This window comes from Lactuca saligna, chromosome 8 (assembly GCF_052625555.1).
Source record: "Lactuca saligna cultivar CGN05327 chromosome 8, ASM5262555v1, whole genome shotgun sequence".
Taxonomy (NCBI): domain Eukaryota; kingdom Viridiplantae; phylum Streptophyta; class Magnoliopsida; order Asterales; family Asteraceae; genus Lactuca; species Lactuca saligna.
This window is the reverse complement of record NC_136424.1, coordinates 39,791,149-39,813,039: the sequence shown is the minus strand read 5'-3', so window position 1 is coordinate 39,813,039 and position 21,891 is coordinate 39,791,149. Positions and strand designations below refer to the sequence as shown.

The following is a 21,891-nucleotide window of genomic DNA, read 5'->3' as shown; positions in this document are numbered from 1 at the left end:
TGCAACTTGTTATCTGTTAGCAAAATCACCAAAGGGATTAACTTTTTTGTAACCTTCTTTACCGATTATTGTTATTTATATGACTTACACTCGAGGAAGTTGATTGACATGGAGAGATGTAGGGATGGTCTTTATCATATGGAGAAGATGGACAAAGGAGCTACTACCATGGTTGTCGCTATGAATTCAAAAATTTGGCATAGAAGGCTTGGTCATACTTTAAATTCTAAACTTCAACAAATTAATTCTATAGGTAGCGTAGCTAGTATTGATCATTATGGTTCCTGTGTGCGAGCTAAACAAACTCGATTACCTTTTTTGATACTAATATTAAAACCACTTCATGTTTTGAGTTAATTCACTATGATATGTAGGGTAGGTATCGGGTACCTTCAATGATGGGGGCTCGATATTTTCTTACAATAGTGGATGATTATAGTAGAACCACATGGGTCTCCTTGATGATAAACAAGTCTAACACAAGTTCCTTCTTAGTTAATTTTTACAACATGGTTTTGACTCAATTCAATGAAAGAATCAAGAGAATACGTAGCGATAACGGGGGAGAATTCACCTCCACTGTTATGACAAAGTTTTATGAAGATCATGGAATTCTTTTGGAGACCTCATGTGTACACATCCCACAACAAAATGGGGTTGTTGAAATAAAACATAGGCATCTTTTAGAAATTGCAAGAGCGTTCCATTTTCAATCTAGTCTACCTATAGAATTTTGGGGAGAATGTATATTAACTACTACTTACATCATAAACAGGTTACCTTCACGAACCATTAACAATAAGACCCTCTTTGAAATCCTATTTAATCAAAAACCACAATATGATCATATGCGTGTTCTCAGTTGCATAGCATATATAAAGGATAATATGGCAGGAAAAGATAAGTTTGAAGAAAGGGGGAGGGCTTGCGTCTTCATAGAATATCCTCAAGGTAAAAAAGGATATCGTGTATATGATCTAAAGGAAAATAAACCACGAAGTGGAGAACAATGAAAAGGAAAATAATTATTTCATAAGTGAACCTCTTTTGGAACCCATAACATCCAGCCCACAAGCTACGACAGGGGCAACAACAAACCAAGATGATTCTTTTGAGCCCAACTTCGAAGAAGCACCTACTACAGAGCGACCATCTCTACATCTGCTAGCAGGTCAACCTTGCCAATACCCACAGACACGTCTAATCAACCTGTACGGACTAGAACACGACCCTGACATCTTGATGAATATGAAATAGATCTACCTCCATCGATTGAACATCCTTCCTCTAGTACTAATCAAGTGACTTCAACGGTACACCCAATTTCTCACTTTATGTCTTATAAAATTTTCACTAAATCTCATAAATCTTATCTTAGTGCCATCTCCTCTCAAGATAAGCCTAAACATTTTTTTCCAAGTAGTTAAGAATCCACAATGGAGAGATGCCATGCAAAAAGAGATTATTGCTCTCGAAGCTAACAACACGTGGAATCTAGTGACTTCACCTCCTGGAAAGAAGGCCATGGATTTGATGTGGGTATACAATATTAAATACAAACCGTTCGGTGAAATAGAAAGATATAATGTGAGGCTAGTCGCAAAGAGTTTCACACAAATAGAAGGAGTTGATTTTCATGAGAACTTTGCTCCGGTTGCAAAATTAGTTGTTGGTGATTTGTTATCATTAATATTATTTAAGTGTAATGGGATTACTTTGTTGACCAAAAGTGATCTTGATAAACATTAAACAAGTAAGGAAGGTGTGGAGTACACAATTGTTTAAGTTTGATCAAGTTTTCAAAGTACATTGTCATTTAGGGGTGAAGCCCCTAAACGAACGGGGGTCCGAGGGCAGCGCCTCTGGGAGCAGGGTCCAAGGGGTGGCAGCCCATGGCGGGGTATGTTACTATATTAAAAATGATGGGTTTTGGTCATAAGACATCCTATGTGCTCATACAAACCCTACTGCTTGGATCTAGGTTTCTCTATTGTACATGCTTTGAATCCAAGACTATAAATCCTAATTCTAGCATACAAGTAATCATATTAATATGTAATTAGGTTTAAGATCATACCTTGATTGTTATGTAGCAATAACAATCCTAATTCCTCCTTGAATTGACTTTGGAAGGCTTAGAGTCACAAGTGTCACTCCTTTATTGGCTCACAAACACCATAAGCAAGAGGATGAAGAGGAGAGAGGTTGGAGGCTGCCAAAAACGTGTGTAAACCCTTACAAGAAGCATAGCCACGTTTTTGAGCCTTAAGGGGTGTTTATATAGTTGGGCTATTAGGGTTATCTAACAAGGAAACCCTAATTTGGATGCTTAAGCCCTAAGCAACCCATAGACTCCTTTAATTAAGCCCATGGATGATTTCCTTATGGGTTTCCCATTAGAATTCGTTCATCCCTTAATATAAGGCAATCCATGGCCCAAATTGCAATTATCTTATAATTACAGTTCCAGTCCCTTAAGTTTAATTAATCTCTTTTAGTCCAAAACTAATTACCAATTAATTATTGACTAATATTAATTAAACAATATGATTTCTCCTTTAATATATTATTCTCATAATACATTAATAAATCATATTTAATCCTTACTCTCCATAATTCATCCTATCAAGTTGCTTTGGTGAAGGCAACCCAAAAGGACCATGCACCATCGGGTCAAGTACATACCAAAATAGTTATGGACTTAGACACTAATCCAACAGTCTCCCACTTGGATAAGTCTAACAACTATTCTGCGTATGACTTCAGATCCTGATCTGCAATCGTAGCTTTCCAAAGCCGCTGTCAACTCTGATCATATCAGATACGCGTGTCCTTAGATAAGGGATCATATATTCCTCCATTCTAGATATCGTATGAGATATGATTTCAAATCATTCTCTTTGTACTATATCTCGATTTCCGATTTATGACGACAGACTAACTGAACAAATCAAATTAGCCCTAGCCCGGCCGAGCATTTACGTTTGTCATCACTAAACCATCGAGGGGCCCAAAGATATCGCTTTTATCCTACCTTGGATAAAAGGAACGGATAAACTTTGATACAATGCTTGCTTGCACTCACTAACCAAATCACACACAACAATATGTTTTATAACACCAAGTTACTAGTGCGTTTACATATTATCAATGTGCAACCGATTAGCAAGATACAACTCACACATCTCGGTTTCAAGAATATAAGATGTTATCGTCTCACTAATCACTCGAGATAGTGATCCAAGTGAGTGTGGGTTTAATCCAATGCTCAAATCATATTCATAAGCACTCATGAACGTTGCAGCAAACATTTTCTTGTGTCTAATACTCTTTTAGACAATCCACACACCAATTCACGGCAATTTTCATTCATATCTACTTCCAACATATGAACGACTGTGGCCCGTTCGAATAATTCGATTATTCTTAATAAACTCAATTATTCTGGAAGTCAAAACACGCAAGGTGAAACACAAGAATAATACTAATCCCATATGGCCTCAAACCTTTGAGTATAAACAAAACACGTTTTATTTATCACCATATCGATTACTCATTATTTGTCGTTTCGGGTAATCAACTTTATACTTGAATTATTACACTTGTCCCATGCTCCTAGCATGCACACAATGTTTACATATGGTTTTTACTTTGTGAAACAGACAAATTGAACACATTTCCAATCATTCTCATTTTACAACTCCAAATCCATTTTCTTAAGTGTAAGAATATCAAATTCTTGTTACTTATAGAATATACTAGATTCTAACACTTTATGCAACGATCCTTTTGTAATGTCACTGCACCAAAGTCTCAAAGACTATTGCCAATGATATTACAAAGTCCTCTAATGTAGATTGTTACAAGACAATTCCTTAGATATGATGTCTCTCACTCAAAGTACATTCCTTTGAACATCCTTTTGCATAAAGGTTTCTAATCTAGTCATAGATTTTCAATATTTACTTCCCAATATGGACACGCTTCCATATTTTCCATATGACAACTAATTTCTTAATAGAATCTTATCTATTCGTAATGATGTCGATATTGTCCATCCAATATGGAAACATTTCCATAATTTCCAATACTATACTTCCAACTACTCACAAGCGACCAATTCTCGTCGAACTTCGAATCGTCATTTGATAGTTGTTTAATTATTTTAGTCAGAACCAATTCTAGTCCCTTTTCCCTCTAAATGCGCTGGATATTTGGAAAATTTTAGAATGGTCAAACATTAAATCATTTGCAATCGATCCTATACCCGAAGCGTATGGGACACGACGCACAATGTTTTATTTTCTATGTTCTCAAAATTCGAATTGTGAAGAGGAATGTCGTAATCATAATCGAAATTTTAAGAACACACTATGTACCTTTGACTAAATTTATTAACATTCCACAACCTAATCCTTTAGATTTGAAATGAAGCATAATATTCTCTCCCTTAATTATAGCAAAACAACTATACAACCCTTACGACTTTGCAAGGTATAACTCTTGTTTTTCTATAATTAATATTGCCAACTTGCAAAACTTTCCATAATAATCATACAATCATAACTTTTATGCTCCCACTATCATGATGATTATTATAAAACATAGCACTTATGCTCCCACTAGCTTCGACATGTATTCATAAACATCTTAACTTTCAGAAAAAAAAAAAAACAATACTTATTGAATTTCTTAAGTTCATGTTTCTAATACTTAGTGCTTTGATAATCTTTTATCAAGGCTTCTTGAACTTATACACTTTTGCCTTAGATAGTTCATATGTGTGTCTTAACAATTAAGACTAATTGCCAAACCTCACAATTCAAATTATGGAAAGGGATGCCGTAACCATGATCGAATTCGAGAATGCAATTTTACAATCACTATCTTTTAAAATCTTTCTTAGTGAAAGCATTTTCTCACAATCATTTTCATGAAGGAGGAAATCTTATGACACTTAGATTTAAACGGTGTATGTGTTCCTATCCATGTGAATTTGTTAAAAACCAAAGTTTACGACAAATTCAAACTCATATGGATCGAACTTTCTTAATCTTGATTTCTTGCCTTATGGTAGCACATCTGCCTACCACGTCTTCCAAGTAGTTAAGCAGCTCACCTTTTCCTATCAATGTACTTTCCATTGATCAAGGTCCTTGCCTTTTATGCATTCAAATGAGAACTCATAGGACTCACATGCATAATTAACTCGATTGGATTGGCACAGAAACAAAATAATGTCTTCACGATAGGTTGTAAACCTCAACTCGTGTGCTAGTGATAATCGATAAGGTTTATTTGATTTGTTCTTGAAACTTTTCAAGACTATTAAGACTCCCACTGACTCCTTGACATATACGATTCTCTTATCAAAACATTTTTTGACAAACAAATATTCAAGAGTTAGTGTAGCTTTTATCAAAACAAAACACTTCATAATTTTGGTCTTAGTTGGTCTTTGTCTTATCCAAGACATCACAACTTTCCACAATTGATGAATGTTATAAACCTTCTTAATACTATTCACTCAATGTCACAATCTTGACTTTAAGACTTGTTTTGGAACGAAGTATGATAGACTTCTTGATTTAACCATTTCTTCAATCCTTGATTCCTCTTCTTAAACATACAATTGTACTAAGACTCACTTAGAGGATCAATTGAGATATGGTTCTTAATCATTAAGACCCATTATAAAGCATAAAAGCTACTCTCCCTTCTTCTTAGAATGGAGAAACTTTTATTTTTCTGCCTACTTGATTCTTCTTATTCGTTCTACTATTGATCTAAACCCTTTAATCAATTCAGAATTACACTTAATCCTGTAAGTATAATCATATTTACTAAGCCTTTAGTAAATCATGACGAATATTTTTGTTACTCTTATGGTGAACTTGATCAACACACAACTTTGTGTACTCGATCTCCTAGTCCTTCATTTGACACTTTGTCAATGAATTAGTCTAATTTCCAAATATGAAATTTCTCATTCATCATGCAACCAAGTTGCGTGATTCCAAATTTCTGTCCAATTGAAACTTTGGGCGATGAGAAACTCTCCCTATTTGGTAAATTCTCGACGTTTCCATCAATAACATAACTAAGAATCATATCCATTCGTTGTAGAAATATGCAAACATCAATTTTCATAACGATTTCATTGCAAGGAAGTAAACAAATAAATAAATAAGTCAAACAAAATTTATTTTATTTATAAAAGCAGCGGAAAAACATTTGTCCTTACAATGCAAAATCTATTGAAAACTATGTAAAAGGAAAATTTCTAACAACTATATCATAACTATCTAAGCTCAAAATCCAATCTTCAAGTCCATGCGATCGAGATCCATCTCTTGTGATTAGATTCATCTTGCTCTCTTATCAAGCTTCCTTTCTTTTCACCGATCCTTCAAAACATTCAAATGCAATCTTATCACATCATGTATTAAGAATCAATGAATAGGAACTTAACGGAGTTAGATAGTGGATTTTACCTGAGGTGTAGTCATACTTTTGACTCTCCCATCTCTTAGATCTCTTAGGTAAATAGGGCAACTTCGTCTCCAATGCCCATTCTCTTGGCAATAAAAGCAAATTGACTCTTTAGGAACAACACATGGAACAACTTCAAACATCACCTTTCTCTTATGATCAAACTTTTCGATCATTGCATGTCTTTCATTGCCATTGTCTACATCCATAGAGGTCTTGAAGGCAGATTCACCAATCAACTTTGCTTTTCTATTGCGCCAAACCATTGCTGATTCAGCATCAATAAGCATGTAGGTGACATCTATAAGTGTCAGTCGTGGTTCATCATATAGTACTCTCTTACGAACTCACTATACGAGTTAGGAAGTGACTGAAGAACCCAATCAACAGCCATCGCTTCACCGACAACGGATCCCATCATTCTTAATCTATCAATGTGTGACTTCATCCCTAAGACGTGTGCACACACCGACTTGCCCTCTTTATGTTTACTTGCCAAAAGGGCTTGAGTGATATTGAACCTTTTAATTTTACAATCTTGTGGGTTAGGGAGAATAATTGGAGGAAGAGGAGGAAGTGAAGCATGATTTCTTGTTCCTCGATCGAATCGTGGAATATCATCTTCATGTGGAACGCTTGTTCCACGGGATTTGAGAAGACCATAGTTGTCGAACTTTGCATCAGGAGAAAAACGAATTCAAGTTAGTTGATTGATTGAGTCCTTAGTAAATCACCCAAATGAAATTCCAAGGCTAGGACCCAACACAATATTCTACAACTCGGGAGAGGGATGTCGTAACCAAAATTGAAGAACATTTGAAGGTAAGTGAATGACGACTCACTAATTTCCACCATGAAAAACAAAAAATAATTTTAAGTTTTAAATCTATGAAAACTCCTAGATCCTTTGAGATTCATTGAATATTTCAATGGCATGTTTAAATCTCGATATGCCCCTCTTGTTTGTGACTGGGATGCCGAGGATCACAAAGCGGGTGTGAATAACCATGCAAACTACATGGTGCCCTCACATGTTACAATCACCTGTTCGATGTGCCGGTAAACCACACACGCTCCACCGAACTATGACAAACATTGAGTCACCCTTTGCTACCTTTGCTTAGAACCATTTAGTGTGCCGGTAAACCACACACGCTCCACTAACGTCTTTGCAAGGGCACAAAGTGTAATTTCATGGAATTGCATCAATTCACTTTTGCCTAAGTAACTAAGATTGGGAATTTGAAAAACATTTAGTTACTTTGTATTTCATTATACTTATAATGGAATGTTTCGTCCTATCCTACCCGTTCGGCTAACGACCCTCCACTAGTCAAGAGTGCGGTGGGTAAGAGTGGATACCCATTCAATCGCCATTTTATAGGCAATTTCCTTAAACACCCCTTATAGACCAGCTTCATGAATGAGGCCTACTAACGGTAAGACTGACTTTTACTCATACATATATATAATGTTATACTTTTAATGTTATATATAGTATAGGGTGTATTTTATACTTTTAAAATACTATATGGTTAACTTTAACAATTATACTTTTAATTCAATTAAATGGTTAACCTAAACTTTTATGGATTTATTAAACCTCTTTTAATTATACTCCTTAATTAATTAATAAAACCGTAAGGGTGTGATTTGAACTTTTCAAAACATTACTAGGGTTTTAGAATTTAACATTCCTAATTAAACTTTTAATCAACTTTTAAATTCCAACACTTGAGGGCAAATTTTGAAACATTTCAAAACATTAGGGTTAGAATTTAAATATACATCAAAATTAAACTTTTTAATCAAAATTTAAATTCCAAAACTTGATGGCAAGTTTTGAAACATTTCAAAACATTAGGGTTTTAACTATTTAAATTTCAAAACTTCAAAACTCTTGGGTTCAAATTTAAACTATAAAACCTAAAGGGGAAAATATGAAACTTTTCATAACAACAAGGATCAAATAACAAATAATCTAAACTAACATTTAATTACATAATTATCCATATTTGATTTGTTTAATGATTTCTTGCAAAAGAATTTATCAATTTACTCAAAATAATTAATCAATTATCTTATAAGGAAACAATTATCTTATTAATTGATAATTATCTTTAATTAGATCAAGAATATAGTCATATATATCATAAAATCGGATTTATATTGATCTAACATGATAAGGTAACTATCCATATGCAAAAACAGCAAGAAATCCCGAGATAAGCATCATCTGACGAGTTGACTCATCGAGTCAGGCATGGACTCGTCGAGTCTGCATGGACTCGACGAGTTCAGCCATGGACTCGGCGAGTCCAGCCTCCGGAATCCAAAAAATCGAATTTTCCAGTTATACAATGCATCAATACAATTGAAACCATCCTAGGCTCTGATACCACTGATGAGTTTTGGTCATAAGACATCCTATGTGCTCATACAAACCCTACTGCTTGGATCTAGGTTTCTCTATTGTACATGCTTTGAATCCAAGACTATAAACCTTAATTCTAGCATACAAGTAATCATATTAATATGTAATTAGGTTTAAGATCATACCTTGATTGTTATGTAGCAATAACAATCCTAATTCCTCCTTGAATTGACTTTGGAAGGCTTAGAGTCACAAATGTCACTTCTCTATTGGCTCACAAACACCATAAGCAAGAGGATGAAGAGGAGAGAGGTTGGAGGCTGCCAAAAACGTGTGTAAACCCTTACAAGAAGCATAGCCACGTTTTTGAGCCTTAAGGGGTCTTTATATAGTTGGGCTATTAGGGTTATCTAACAAGGAAACCCTAATTTAGATGCTTAAGCCCTAAGCAACCCATAGACTCCTTTAATTAAGCCCATGGACGATTTCCTTATGGGTTTCCCATTAGAATTCGTTCATCCCTTAATATAAGGCAATCCATGGCCCAAATTGCAATTATCTTATAATTACAGTTCCAGTCTCTTAAGTTTAATTAATCTCTTTTAGTCACAAAACTAATTACCAATTAATTATTGACTAATATTAATTAAACAATATGATTTCTCCTTTAATATATTATTCTCATAATACATTAATAAATCATATTTAATCCTTACTCTCCATAATTCATCCTATCAAGTTGCTTTGGTGAAGGCAACCCAAAAGGACCATGCACCATCGGGTCAAGTACATACCAAAATAGTTATGGACTTAGACACTAATCCAACAAAAAATGCATCATAAAATCGGATTTTCAGATAATTGACAATTGGTTTGACCCTTATCCAAACTTCCGTTATTATGTTAGTTTTTATGGTTTTATGACAGTTTGAAACTGTCATATGACAGTTTTCAGACAAAGATCAAAAGTCGGTTTTGGGCTCCATTTCTGGTACATTTCGAAACTATCATCAATACATTCTCTCTTGTGGTCTCTCTTAGTCTTATCCGATTAAAGAATATTGGGAGTATCACCCAAATACTTTAATCTAAAAGTGTTTAACACAATTCTCAGAATTTCCATGCCTTTTCTATACCCTAATTCTTACATTAGTAACCGTGCGCACCATGTTGGTTGTTGTTGCTCAGAAAAATTGGTCCATCCATAAATTGGATGTGAACAACGCCTTTTTACATGGAGATCTTGATGAGGAGGTGTACATGAAAATACCCCAAGGTTTTGCAAAGGAGAACGATACTCGTGTTTGTCGTCTTACAAAGTCATTATATGGACTACGACAAGCTTCCAAAAATTGGTACAACAAGCTCACCGAAGCACTCCTAAAGATCGGTTTTCGACACTCCAGTGCTAATCACTCTCTATTTATCCTCAAAAAGGACAAGCATTACCTTGTAGCTCTCATATATGTAGATGATGTCATCCTTTTGGGGAATAACAATCACCAGATAGCAAAAATTAAGACGTATCTGGATGATCAAATTAGTATCAAGGACCTTGGTCCCTTAAAATATTTCGTCAAATTTGAAGTATCACGCACCACTGATGACATTGTCCTTAGTCAAACACAAGTATGCATTAGACATTTTAAAAGACAGTGGTCTACAAGGCTGCAAACCTAGCCAATTCCCCATGTATCAAAACATCCGTCTAGATGCTGCTCAAGACGCTCCAGTTGTAGATGTTGAATAATACAGGCGTCTTGTTGGAAGGTTGCTTTACTTGCAAGTCACCCATCCAGATATCACTCTTGCCGTAAATATGCTAAACCAGTTCGTCTCTTCTCCACGAAAGCCTCCATGTGATGCTACAATGTGTGTTTTACGCTATCTTAAAACCACACCGGGACAAGGAATTTTTCTACAAGCAAAGGGAAATTTAAAGCGTATAGCATGTTTTGATTCAGATTGGCTTGGTTGTCCTTTACCAGAAAGTCAAGAACTTGTTATTTTATTACTTTAGGAGGTGCTCCTATATCCTGGAGAACCAAGAAATAGTTTGTTGTTTCCCTCTCTTTTGTTGAAGCTGAGTACAGGTCGATGGCAAGCACAGTTAGTGAACTCTTATAGCTTCGTTGGTTGCTCTCTAATTTAGAAGCACCTTAATCATAACCAACTCCTTTTTATTGTGATAATCAGGTCACTCATCATATTGCCAACAATCCAGTTTTCCATGAACGAACAAAGTATGTTGAAATGGATTGCTACTTTGTTCGCGAGCGTTTGAAGTCCAAAGAAATTGCCCCTTGTGCGATCGCTACCACCAATCAACTGACATACATTTTTACCAAACCTCATGGAACTCGGTGTTTCATTTCCTACTTAACAAGATGTGTGTTCGAGATCTTCACGCTCCATCTTGATGGGGAGCAAATGAGATTGATTTTGATTTGGTTTCCTTATTCTATATTGTCTATTGATCTAGTTTCCTTTTTTCTATTTTTTGTTTGCTATTCAAACAATATTCCTGCATATATTTTCAATGGTTCTTCAATCATAATAGAATATTAGGAACACAATTTTTCCTATTAACTTTTTCTTGTTTTCTTTATACTATTAACATCGTAACTCTTTCATATATTACAGGATTAGGAATGAAAACTCCCTGAAATTTTATATTTATAACGATGTTACCTATGATCTTACCCTCAGATTTGTTTTTGCTAAAACAAAGACGAATACGATAGTAAAAGAGTTTCAATACGTAAAAAGTTTATATTTGATAAAGTTGTTTACATTTATCAAAATTTGTACCTTAATTGAAGTTTTTACCAAAGATAGATCATGAAAGGTTTTACATAAGGAACAATTATGGAGAAATGAACAACTTGAGTGACCTTGGCAAAACAACAGAGAGAGGATGATCATAAAGAATGATCATATAGGAGGGTTTTGATCGGCTTTGGAAGAGTGATAAAATGAAATCACAAACCGTTCTTTACCCATGCAAGAAAAGATGATAAGAAAACGTTATTGTTATGTCTTTTTTTAAATTCTTTTTATTTAAATGCCAAATGCCACATCATAGCTACATGGACACCATGTTTCTTGGCAACGTACTAAATACAATAAAAAAAAATTAAGGTCTATTTTAACACGTTTATAGTCCGTTCCAATAACTAAATTGACACAATCAAAAAAAATTAGGGTATAATTTAACAGGTTTTAAACTTTGTAAACCTAATGATGACATGTAAAACTTTGATTACAACCAATATTTATAGTCTAGAATATATCATTTATAAATAACTTTGTTTAGTTAATTGATTGTATCTAAAAATAAACAAGAATCTTATCTTATTATACACGAATATATACAAATAAAAGTTCGATATTCACTTAAAATATGTTTTGATATTTAAGTTAATTAAAAAGGTTATCATGTATGAAAAATGATTAAAATATTTGGTGTGGGGTTGAATAAGGAAAACATGTGCAAGAGACAAACCGGGCAGCGGTAAGCCGGTAACCGCAAAGACATGCGCATATGTGCCCGTACCCAATATTTGACCTCCACCTGTGTGCAGAGAGTGCGGGGCTCTAAAATCCATATTCAAAACCAAAAAGAAAATACCATGGTAATCTTTGAATGAATATTTTTTAGGGGTTAATACTTAATAATTAATATCATAAACATATATATATATATATATATATATATATATATATATATATATATATATATATAGAGAGAGAGAGAGAGAGAGAGAGAGAGAGAGTTTTAGCAGATTAAATTTTAGTTTATAGATGTTTTTGTTTTTCGATTTTGTCTTTTGAATAAATTAATCGGTAATCTTTTGGTTTTTAAAATATATCTTTCTTCCACAGAAGAAAAAAAAAATCTTGACTTTTTTTCCCCTAAAAACTTACATTTGACATTTTTTTGGAGTATAATTTCAACTTTCATTTTTATCCATTAGAAACATTTTCAATATTATAAGCGATTTGATTCACAATAATGTTAATGTATTCCTTTGAAACTTAATTTTTGTTTTGGTTTTAACAAATCTTTTTGTTTTGACTAATAATAATCCTCTTGTTCTTATGTTTTTCATATTATTATTATCATAATTATTAATGATTTTCAACATTAAACTCTAAACAAAACATTTGATTTGTTCGAAACAAGGAGGAAGCTAGTGTATCCAAATCTGGTGAAATGCATATTAAAAATATTTTTGCGAGATGTTTGTGGATTATAGCTAGTGAAGAATAACAGTTTAAAATGCATTGATATCTTAGATTGTGTGGGGATTATACCATGCAATAATAGTGTTAAACGTATAAATTAAACTATAAAAACATATTAAAATCTAAATTTAACACAATCATATATGTAATGTTAGAAAAAATAGGTTATGTGACCACTTCATATCTCGGCATCTAGTTAAATTCTAACTATAATTTGTATACAAAATATAAATTTATTTACTCTTATATGATAACTTTGGGACAAATTTGCATCTAAATAACCCATTAGGAACAAAGTCATATTTACAGTCAACCCCTAAGGCATGCATGTCCTTTGTAACCGAGCTACAATAATACATACATTCTCTTGGCATTTTCCTACCGCAATTTAAAAACTATGACGACACCACAGGCCCATATGATCATCCAGAAACATATAAAATACATATAGAGTCACAAAATTGGACCAAAAGTTATGGTATGTGTACTTTAAAGCATCCTTGGAATGATTAACATATCGACGACTTAAAAGACAAACACCTAATAGCATACAAAGCTAGGAATATAACTCAAATGCGAATTCACAAGCCACTTTTTCCAACGAAGAAAATATATGTCTGATAACCAGACACATCCTTTGTTATATGCAAAAAGAAGAGGAAGCCTTCCTCGAACATTTGACAAGATTTAAGGCACCCCCCCTTTAATTTCTAGGAGACGATGATGTCATGGTCATCCAAGCATGCACATGTGCATTAGTCCGAATTTGGTTTGATGGAAACTTATATGCATGAACGCCGAAGCTAGGAAGGAAGTCATTCCTAGGAAACATGGTTGAGCCAAAGGGGCAACTAAACAATGGAACCACCCATAAATCCCTAGCAATGGGCTAACATAACCCAAAAGATCTTGAAGTCAAGTTATATAGACATTTCACAATGGTGATAAACACATATTTCATAATATGCTAATAACATAATGGTTTATGTCGGAAAAAATTGTTTGAAAAATATAAAAATTTCACAATGGTGATAATTTAGTATTGTTATTATTATTATTATTGTAACTATTCTTTATCTTAATTTTCAACTCCTGTTATTATTTATTTAGAAATTAGGGATATAACTTAAATATAAAATATAAAAAATTAAATAATTAACGAATAATCTGTTAAGAAATAGTCAGAAAGCACTCCCAAGACCCGAGTCCACACATTTGGGAGATTATTACAGTAAATTTCCTTAAACACGTTACTTGAGACAAATAAAAAAGGCAATGTCCACTTAGCGCACTTTAGCAAGAGTACATTAAAATACGCCAATCCTGTGGCTACCGGTTTGCAGGCGTCTCTTTTTAAGTACAGTAGGCCTGTGTTTAAAAGGAGCCAGTTGTATTTGCGTTTTGCACGTTCATGTTCATGTTCTCATGTGTGAAAGAAACCAGAGCAAATCTTCATGCTTTTTGAGAGGGAAAACACGGTGAAAATAGTTGGAAAGAAAGCGTGTGTTTGGTTTTGATTTTGGTTTATAAGGTAAAGAATACCAACATATATTTAGGAAACAAGATTATTATATTCTGTGAGAGAGAATTTGGATCTTGTGCTCTGTTTCTATATTGATTGTTCTTCCCCTTTTTCAATCTTCGTTTTACTGTTGAAGAAGATTCAAGGAATCACGAACACAGATCATATCATCATACACTTCTCGAAATCGCAATGGGTATGTCGTTTCTCTGCTAATTTGGGATCATATGATTCAAAACTAGTTTTTGGAAGTATTTTAGAAACAGAACAGAACATGAGATTAAAACTTGAATTCGTGATCATTTTTCTTTCCTTTTGTGTTTGTTTGTTCGTTTGTTGCGTTGTGTACATCGATTCACCTGATGCAGTATATTTCTTTCTCTTTCTCTCTCTTCTGTGTGAAAATGGCTTCCTGTAGTGGGGAAGGTAACCCCACCACGCCGACATGGAAAGTGATGGTTGAACACCCTTTTCCGGTGGTTCAATGCGTCAATAGTTATTATTATATGTGACCCTTTCTTTCTCCATGTTTTTCATCTTTCATCTTTCTTCTCCTGACCACTGTTCTCTTTCTATGTATCTCTCAGAAACCACTAACAGGACGTATTCTCGAAACATGGAAGACGAATATCAGAAATTCATTCGCAGAATGAACCCACCTCGTGTAGTAATCGACAACGAATCCTGTAAAAACGCCACCATCATTCAGGTACCCATTGCTTATAAGTTATATAGCATCATGTAACGAATACTTCTCTTGTAACGCCATGTCTGCCATGTGTTCGAGTTTTTGCCTGAGTGAAAATACACCAACGAAAATGCAGCTACATACGATGTTCTTGTTTTCTTAATCTATTCATTCATTCCAATTTCCAACAGGTTGATAGCGCCAACAAACATGGCATACTTTTGGAAGTTGTTCAAGTACTCACTGATCTCAACTTCATCGTTACCAAAGCTTACATCAGTTCCGATGGAGGCTGGTTTATGGACGGTAATACCCCTGATCAAAATTCAAAACTCAAAACCCAAATGTTTTGCTACTTTAAAAGATTGTCATTTATTAATGTTTCTTGTACAATGAAACAGTCTTCAATGTCACTGATCAAGAAGGGAATAAAATCAGAGACCAAGGAATCTTGGATTACATTCAAAAGGTAAGATTCCATTCCAACGTTTGAATTCACAAAAGATTTCAATCCGTAATTGTATTCAGTGTACTTTCCACAGGTTCTTGGCTCCGATACAAGCTTTACCAATTCCATCGGAGTGACGTCATCAACCGACCGGACTGTGATCGAGTTAACCGGAAGTGACAGACCCGGTTTACTCTCCGAAGTGTGTGCGGTTCTCACACACTTAAAATGCAACGTTCTAAACGCCGAAGTTTGGACCCACAACACACGCGCCGCCTTCATAGTCCAAGTCACCGACAACGAATCCGGGTCAGCCGTATCCGACCCGGATAGACTCACCACCATTAAACAAATGCTTAGTTACATTCTCGAAGGTAGCAACAAGGCTCGAGAGGCTAAAACGTCGGTGGTGTCTCATGGTGTTGTCCACACTGAGCGGCGGCTCCACCAGATGATGCTGGCGGATCGTGACTATGAGAGGGGCACCGGTGGTGGTGGTGATGGTGACACGCGGCGGCCGGAGGTGAATGTTGTGAATTGGTATGATAAAGATTGTTCGGTGGTGAGTATTAGGTGTAAAGATAGGCCGAAGTTACTGTTTGATACGATTTGCACGTTAACCGATATGGAGTACATTGTTTTTCATGGCCATGTGGATGCCGAAGGACCAGAAGCTTACCAGGTTTGAAAATATATGTAAATATATATTTTTTGTTTTATTTATTGGTATAAATATATATATATATATATATATATATATATATATATGATAATATATTTATGATAATTTTGTTTTCGGTTTTGTAGGAATATTGTATTAGACATGTAGATGGTTCACCGGTGAAATCGGAGGCCGAGAGGGAAAGAATGATCCAATGTATCGAAGCAGCCATCAAAAGAAGAGTGTCCGAGGTATGAAAGGGGTAAAATGGTCATTTACTCAAATTCAAGAGTAAATTGGTCGTTTACTCAAATTCAAGTAGTTCATAACCATTTCTTGTTTAACAACTATGTAAAAACCAACGGCTAAATGCTATATGTTTTGTTTTAGGGTTTGAAGCTAGAACTATGCACAACGGATAGAGTCGGACTTTTATCTGACGTGACTCGAATTTTCCGCGAAAACAGTCTAACGGTGACAAGAGCTGAGGTGGCGACACGTAGCGGGAAAGCAATTAACACGTTCTACGTTCGTGATGCCTCGGGCTATTCAGTCGACTCCAAGATTATTGAATCAATAAGGAAAGAAATCGGTCAAACGATGCTTAAAGTGAAAAACAATCCTCAAGATTCGAATACAAGCCCTCAAGAATCTCCCACTAGGTTTCTTTTTGGTGGTTTGTTTAAGTCTAAATCTTTTGTTAATTTTGGCCTAGTTAGGTCGTACTCTTGAGTATTGAAGTACAACTATATCGTCTGTATATATCCCTCGTTTCTTTTCTTTTTTACGATCCAACTAACGTTGAATCGGGAAATTAATGTAGTATTGTTTGTGAATATAATTCTTAACTTCTATTTTATGTTATACTGTTGTCGGCTACTTGGCTTGAATGAAAATCTTGTGTTTTTATTCCTATTTCAAGAACCCTAGAGTGGAAATCTTGTGTTCTGATTCCTATTTCAAGAACCCTAGAGTCAAAATCTTGTGTTTTTATTCCTATTTCAAGAACCCTAGAATGGAAATCTTGTGTTCTTATTCCTATTTCAAGAACCCTAGAGTCAAAGTCAAAGATGCAATCTCATTTGAGAAACAATATATGTTAAGGAACATTGTTTATAGTTAGATTTGAACTAGATATTGACTAGGTAGTGCATGGAGTGGTTGTACCGTACAATACATCAGAACAGGAGTTATGAAAAGGCTGTCGACTTGGTTTACCTTGATTGGAGGCAGTTTAGAATTTTAAATGGGAAAGCAAGAATCTTTTTTGACAAGAAAAATGGTGTGATTGAATATTCAAAGTGGGTAGCGACTTTGAAAGAAAATGGTTCTATATCTTTCTTGATTTCATACTTTCTCTTTACAATTACAAATTGGAATTCGTTTACAAAATTGTATGGTTAAAATATTATTCATTTTAAATGTGGAGATAATGGTTACAAAAATATTAAAATTTAAAGAAAGTAAAGTTATTATGTTGATTTCTTGAAGGTGATAGGTACAAAAACAATTCGAATTGAAAACTCATGGAACACGATGTTTCGTTGGTTTATAAAGTACTTTGGAGACCCAACTTGAATTAAAATCAAATCAAATGGTAAAGTAGGATTTTATTTTTTGATTTGTTAGTTTTACTTGTTTGTTTGTTATTATTAATAAATTAGACATGTAATCATATTTGTTTCTATATTCAACATACAAACATGACTTTTACAATAAGAAATGAAAATTCATATGGTTAACATATTATTCATTTTAAATGTGGAGATAATGGTTGCATAAAAAATCGAAATTATCAAATTAAAATTATTATCTTTGATTTCTTAAAGGTGATAGGTACAAAAACAATTTAATTGAAAACTTATGAAACATGTTATTTCTTTATTTCATACACATACTTTGAAGACCCACTTGGATTAAAATCAAATCATATGGCTTTTATATATATATATATATATATATATATATATATATATATATATATATATATATATATATATATATATATATATGAAAATGTTATTGTCATCTTTTTTTCCTTTCACGTGTTTTATTAGCACTAGTTTAAGTGGTCAAATAGTGAGGGCATGAAGTGTGGGGTTTTGCCAAGTGGCTTTCTTTCTGTGTTTCTTGACACACCCAACTTTCTTTTATAAAAAAGTTGTGTTCATTATTTGACCTATCAAATTACATGTTAATCATGTAATTATTATTTTAACAATAGTGTGGCCCCATTTCAATATTGTAACACTAATAAAAGCCCTTGCGTTTGTTAAAATAATAAGATGCTATAATATGAAGTACAGAAATATTTTCTTATTAGAACATATCACAATGATGATAAACAGTATTTCTTTTTGTATTATATGATTTGACTATTGATTGTTTGAGGAAATGTACCTTTGATATTACTAGTGTCATAATACTAAGATTCTTATTATCTAGTTGATGTTGCTAGTTCTAATTCAACTATGATGATTTTTCCAAACAGTTGTAATATCTACCAAACTATAACTGTTTCTAAAGTACAGTTACATATGTGATGTTGACCTTTCAACTTCACTAGTTTTAGGGTTTCTTGAAAAGTAAAAAGAATACAAATTTCATTTTTCTATGTAAACATGTTTTACATGTGACAAGAATATAAGCACATCAAACACACACTTGTGTAGTAAATTAAGATGAGTTCATGTTAAAACATCACTTTTAAGTAAAAGATAATCAATGTCTATGGAAACCTTGGTTGATCATTTTAACGGTTTTATATAAATGCACACTTCATACCACTTATTTGTATTTGATCATTTTATGAGTACTTTTGACCATTGACCACCGGAGGGAAAAACAGGGCCCCCGTCCCTTTTAATTGGACCAGCTAAGCTCGCTATATGCAGTCCATACTACATATATAATAGGCTGACGTGCTAAAGCCCATCTTTTTAATCGGCTAAACAACTACACGATACTACTTTTAATATTAGATAATAAGTAAATATTTTAGGGAAAATAACTTCCTGGTTAATCATTTTTATCGTTTTGTTTATATATAGTTTTTTTTTTTTTAATTTTTGTACACATTTGACCATTTAATTTGTTATACAATGATAATATGTGAGTGCATGTAACAAGTTAAATGATTAAATGTGTAAAAAAAATTGTCTAAATGTAAATAAAATGAAAATTTAATTACCCTGATAAGTTATTTTCCTCACTTTTAACAGTGATTTTATTTTTCATATTTGTTTATATTATTTTTTTCAAACATAATTTTTAGAATATCTATAATTTTCTAAATATTAATTAAGAAATATGTTTTTGTTTCGTGAAATATTTTATATGGCCTCCTATAATTTTTTTTCTTTTGTTTTTAAGCATATGCAATATTTTTAAAGTAAATTGTATCTAACAATAAAATTAAATATATAACAATAAGTATTGAGGGTCTTTTAAAAAAATAAAAATAAAATATTACTTAGCAAATAAAAAACAAAAAAATCTATATAATGTAAATGTTTTAAAATTATTCCAACTTTTTAATACTTTTTAATTAGAAGTTTATAAATTTTTAATTTTTTTAATGCAACGTTTTTTAAATAGCATTTAACGAGATTATTTTAAATGTTATAAAAAAACACTAAATTGTTATATAAAATCTATGAAACACTTTACAAATGTTGTAAAAGAAAGTTTAGAAATAAATGTATGTAAGCTATAAAAAAGTTGTATGAAAATGTAAAAAAAAAAAAAAAAAAAAGGTTAAAAACTTGGGAGAAAATTTTAAAACATTTATACAATATTTGGTTTAAAAGCACTTGTATTTAAATTATAGAAAAATATAAAAAGAATTTAAAATAAATTATATGTAAAGCTTAAAACATTGTATTAGAGAAACCTAGAGGAAAAAAATATTATAAAAGTGTTGTAAGAAATTATAAAAATTCTAAAAAAACATGTAAAAAAGTTGTTTATATTTAGACAACTTTATTTTTTTTGTACATATTTGATCATTTAACTTGTTAAATATGTAAACACATTTAAAAAATTAAATTGTCAAATATATATTAAAAAAATGAAGTTACCTAAACGTAAATAAGACGAAAAGGTAATTACTTTTGCAAGTCATTTATATTTCTAGTTAATTGACAAATAAAAGAGCATCCTAATTTCATGTCTCCAAGTTATTTTCTCTAAACCTGTGTTAGGCTGTTTTGTGTATTTATAATATATTTACAGGTCGTATTGTTTTATTTAATCATATTCATAAAAATTTCTATTAATATATTAAAAAAGCAAAAGGCAAAAAACAAACGCTCAAGGTATATTTATAATATAAATAAGTAGTTTGAATAGGAAAAGCCAATGTTCATGCCACCTGTCCCTAGATCTTAACTTTATAGCTAACATACTCTCCGTTTTTTAAATTCAAAAAAAAAAAAAAAGAATAATAAATAATAAATAATAAAAAAAGATTAAAATGTTATTCATTCATTAATGTAATTTGAAATTTTTGATAGACATACATGAAAGTTTGGTTCTTAGAAATGATTTTCAGGTAGACTACGGTAGAAAACAACACATGCAAATTACATATAAATTAATTAAACTATCTGAGTAGTTGTTTACCCGTGAAATGTTATGTGATATGTGGATGATATCCCATCTACGAGAGTTTTATTTGGCCATATAGGTTTGTTTGTGATGCTCCAACGCATTATGTATAACCTCATATTCATATGGAGAGTTAGTTGTAGTATACGTAAACTTACCAAAACACCTTATCAGGAGAGACTCTTCTTTAGAAAAAAAAAATATAAATCAATTAAAACATTAGAATTGGGTGGAAACTTTGCAGATAAATTGATTTTTACAAAGATCAATTTTGTAATTATCCCTTTGAAAATTTAACCAAACACTCATTACCTCGAGTATTGATGTTAGACCATTATCCAAAGAACATAACATACCCATATAAAAAATGATACTTACAAACCATTATCAAAAGAACCAAAATCAAAAGAACCAAATAACTATAAAGTTTTTATTCGGTTCTATAAGGAAATGTGTTATCTAAGAAACATACAATGTTTGGGCATAGAATCAAGTCCTTGTGAATAGACAGAGCTAGAGCTAGGTGCTGTTATTTTATGACTGTAGGGACGAATGCCTCTATTGTTGACTAGAAAGGCAGCAAATTCTCCTTTTGTTGCTTCAACTCCTCTATAGACACCATTGATGAGTTGAGGCACACTCGAATCCAGCTATTGCTACTTATTGCAAGAACCCATTTATTATAATACCTCATCCAAATGGTCCCAACTTAAGAAGAAATCATAAGCCAACTTTGAAGACCAACTTTTTTCCTATTTTCCTTATGCTATGTAATAATCTCATTTAGCATCAAAGGACCATTAATAATTTGTCAACTTTTAATAAAATACGATTGCCTGTACTCACTAAG

At 32.8% G+C, this 21,891-nt stretch overlaps 1 protein-coding gene across 1 annotated transcript; it reads left to right on the top strand.

Annotated features, from left to right (window-relative positions):
* Positions 1–14,485: 14,485 nt before the first annotated feature.
* Positions 14,486–17,297, top strand: LOC145011972 (ACT domain-containing protein ACR4-like). The gene is made up of 7 exons (XM_078970727.1): positions 14,486–14,832; positions 15,224–15,345; positions 15,516–15,630; positions 15,726–15,793; positions 15,867–16,454; positions 16,580–16,684; positions 16,824–17,297. Exons 1-7 carry the CDS (start codon positions 14,829–14,831, stop codon positions 17,163–17,165), a joined length of 1,344 nt encoding a protein of 447 aa, XP_078826853.1. The 5' UTR covers positions 14,486–14,828; the 3' UTR covers positions 17,166–17,297.
* The last annotated feature ends 4,594 nt before the right edge of the window (positions 17,298–21,891 follow it).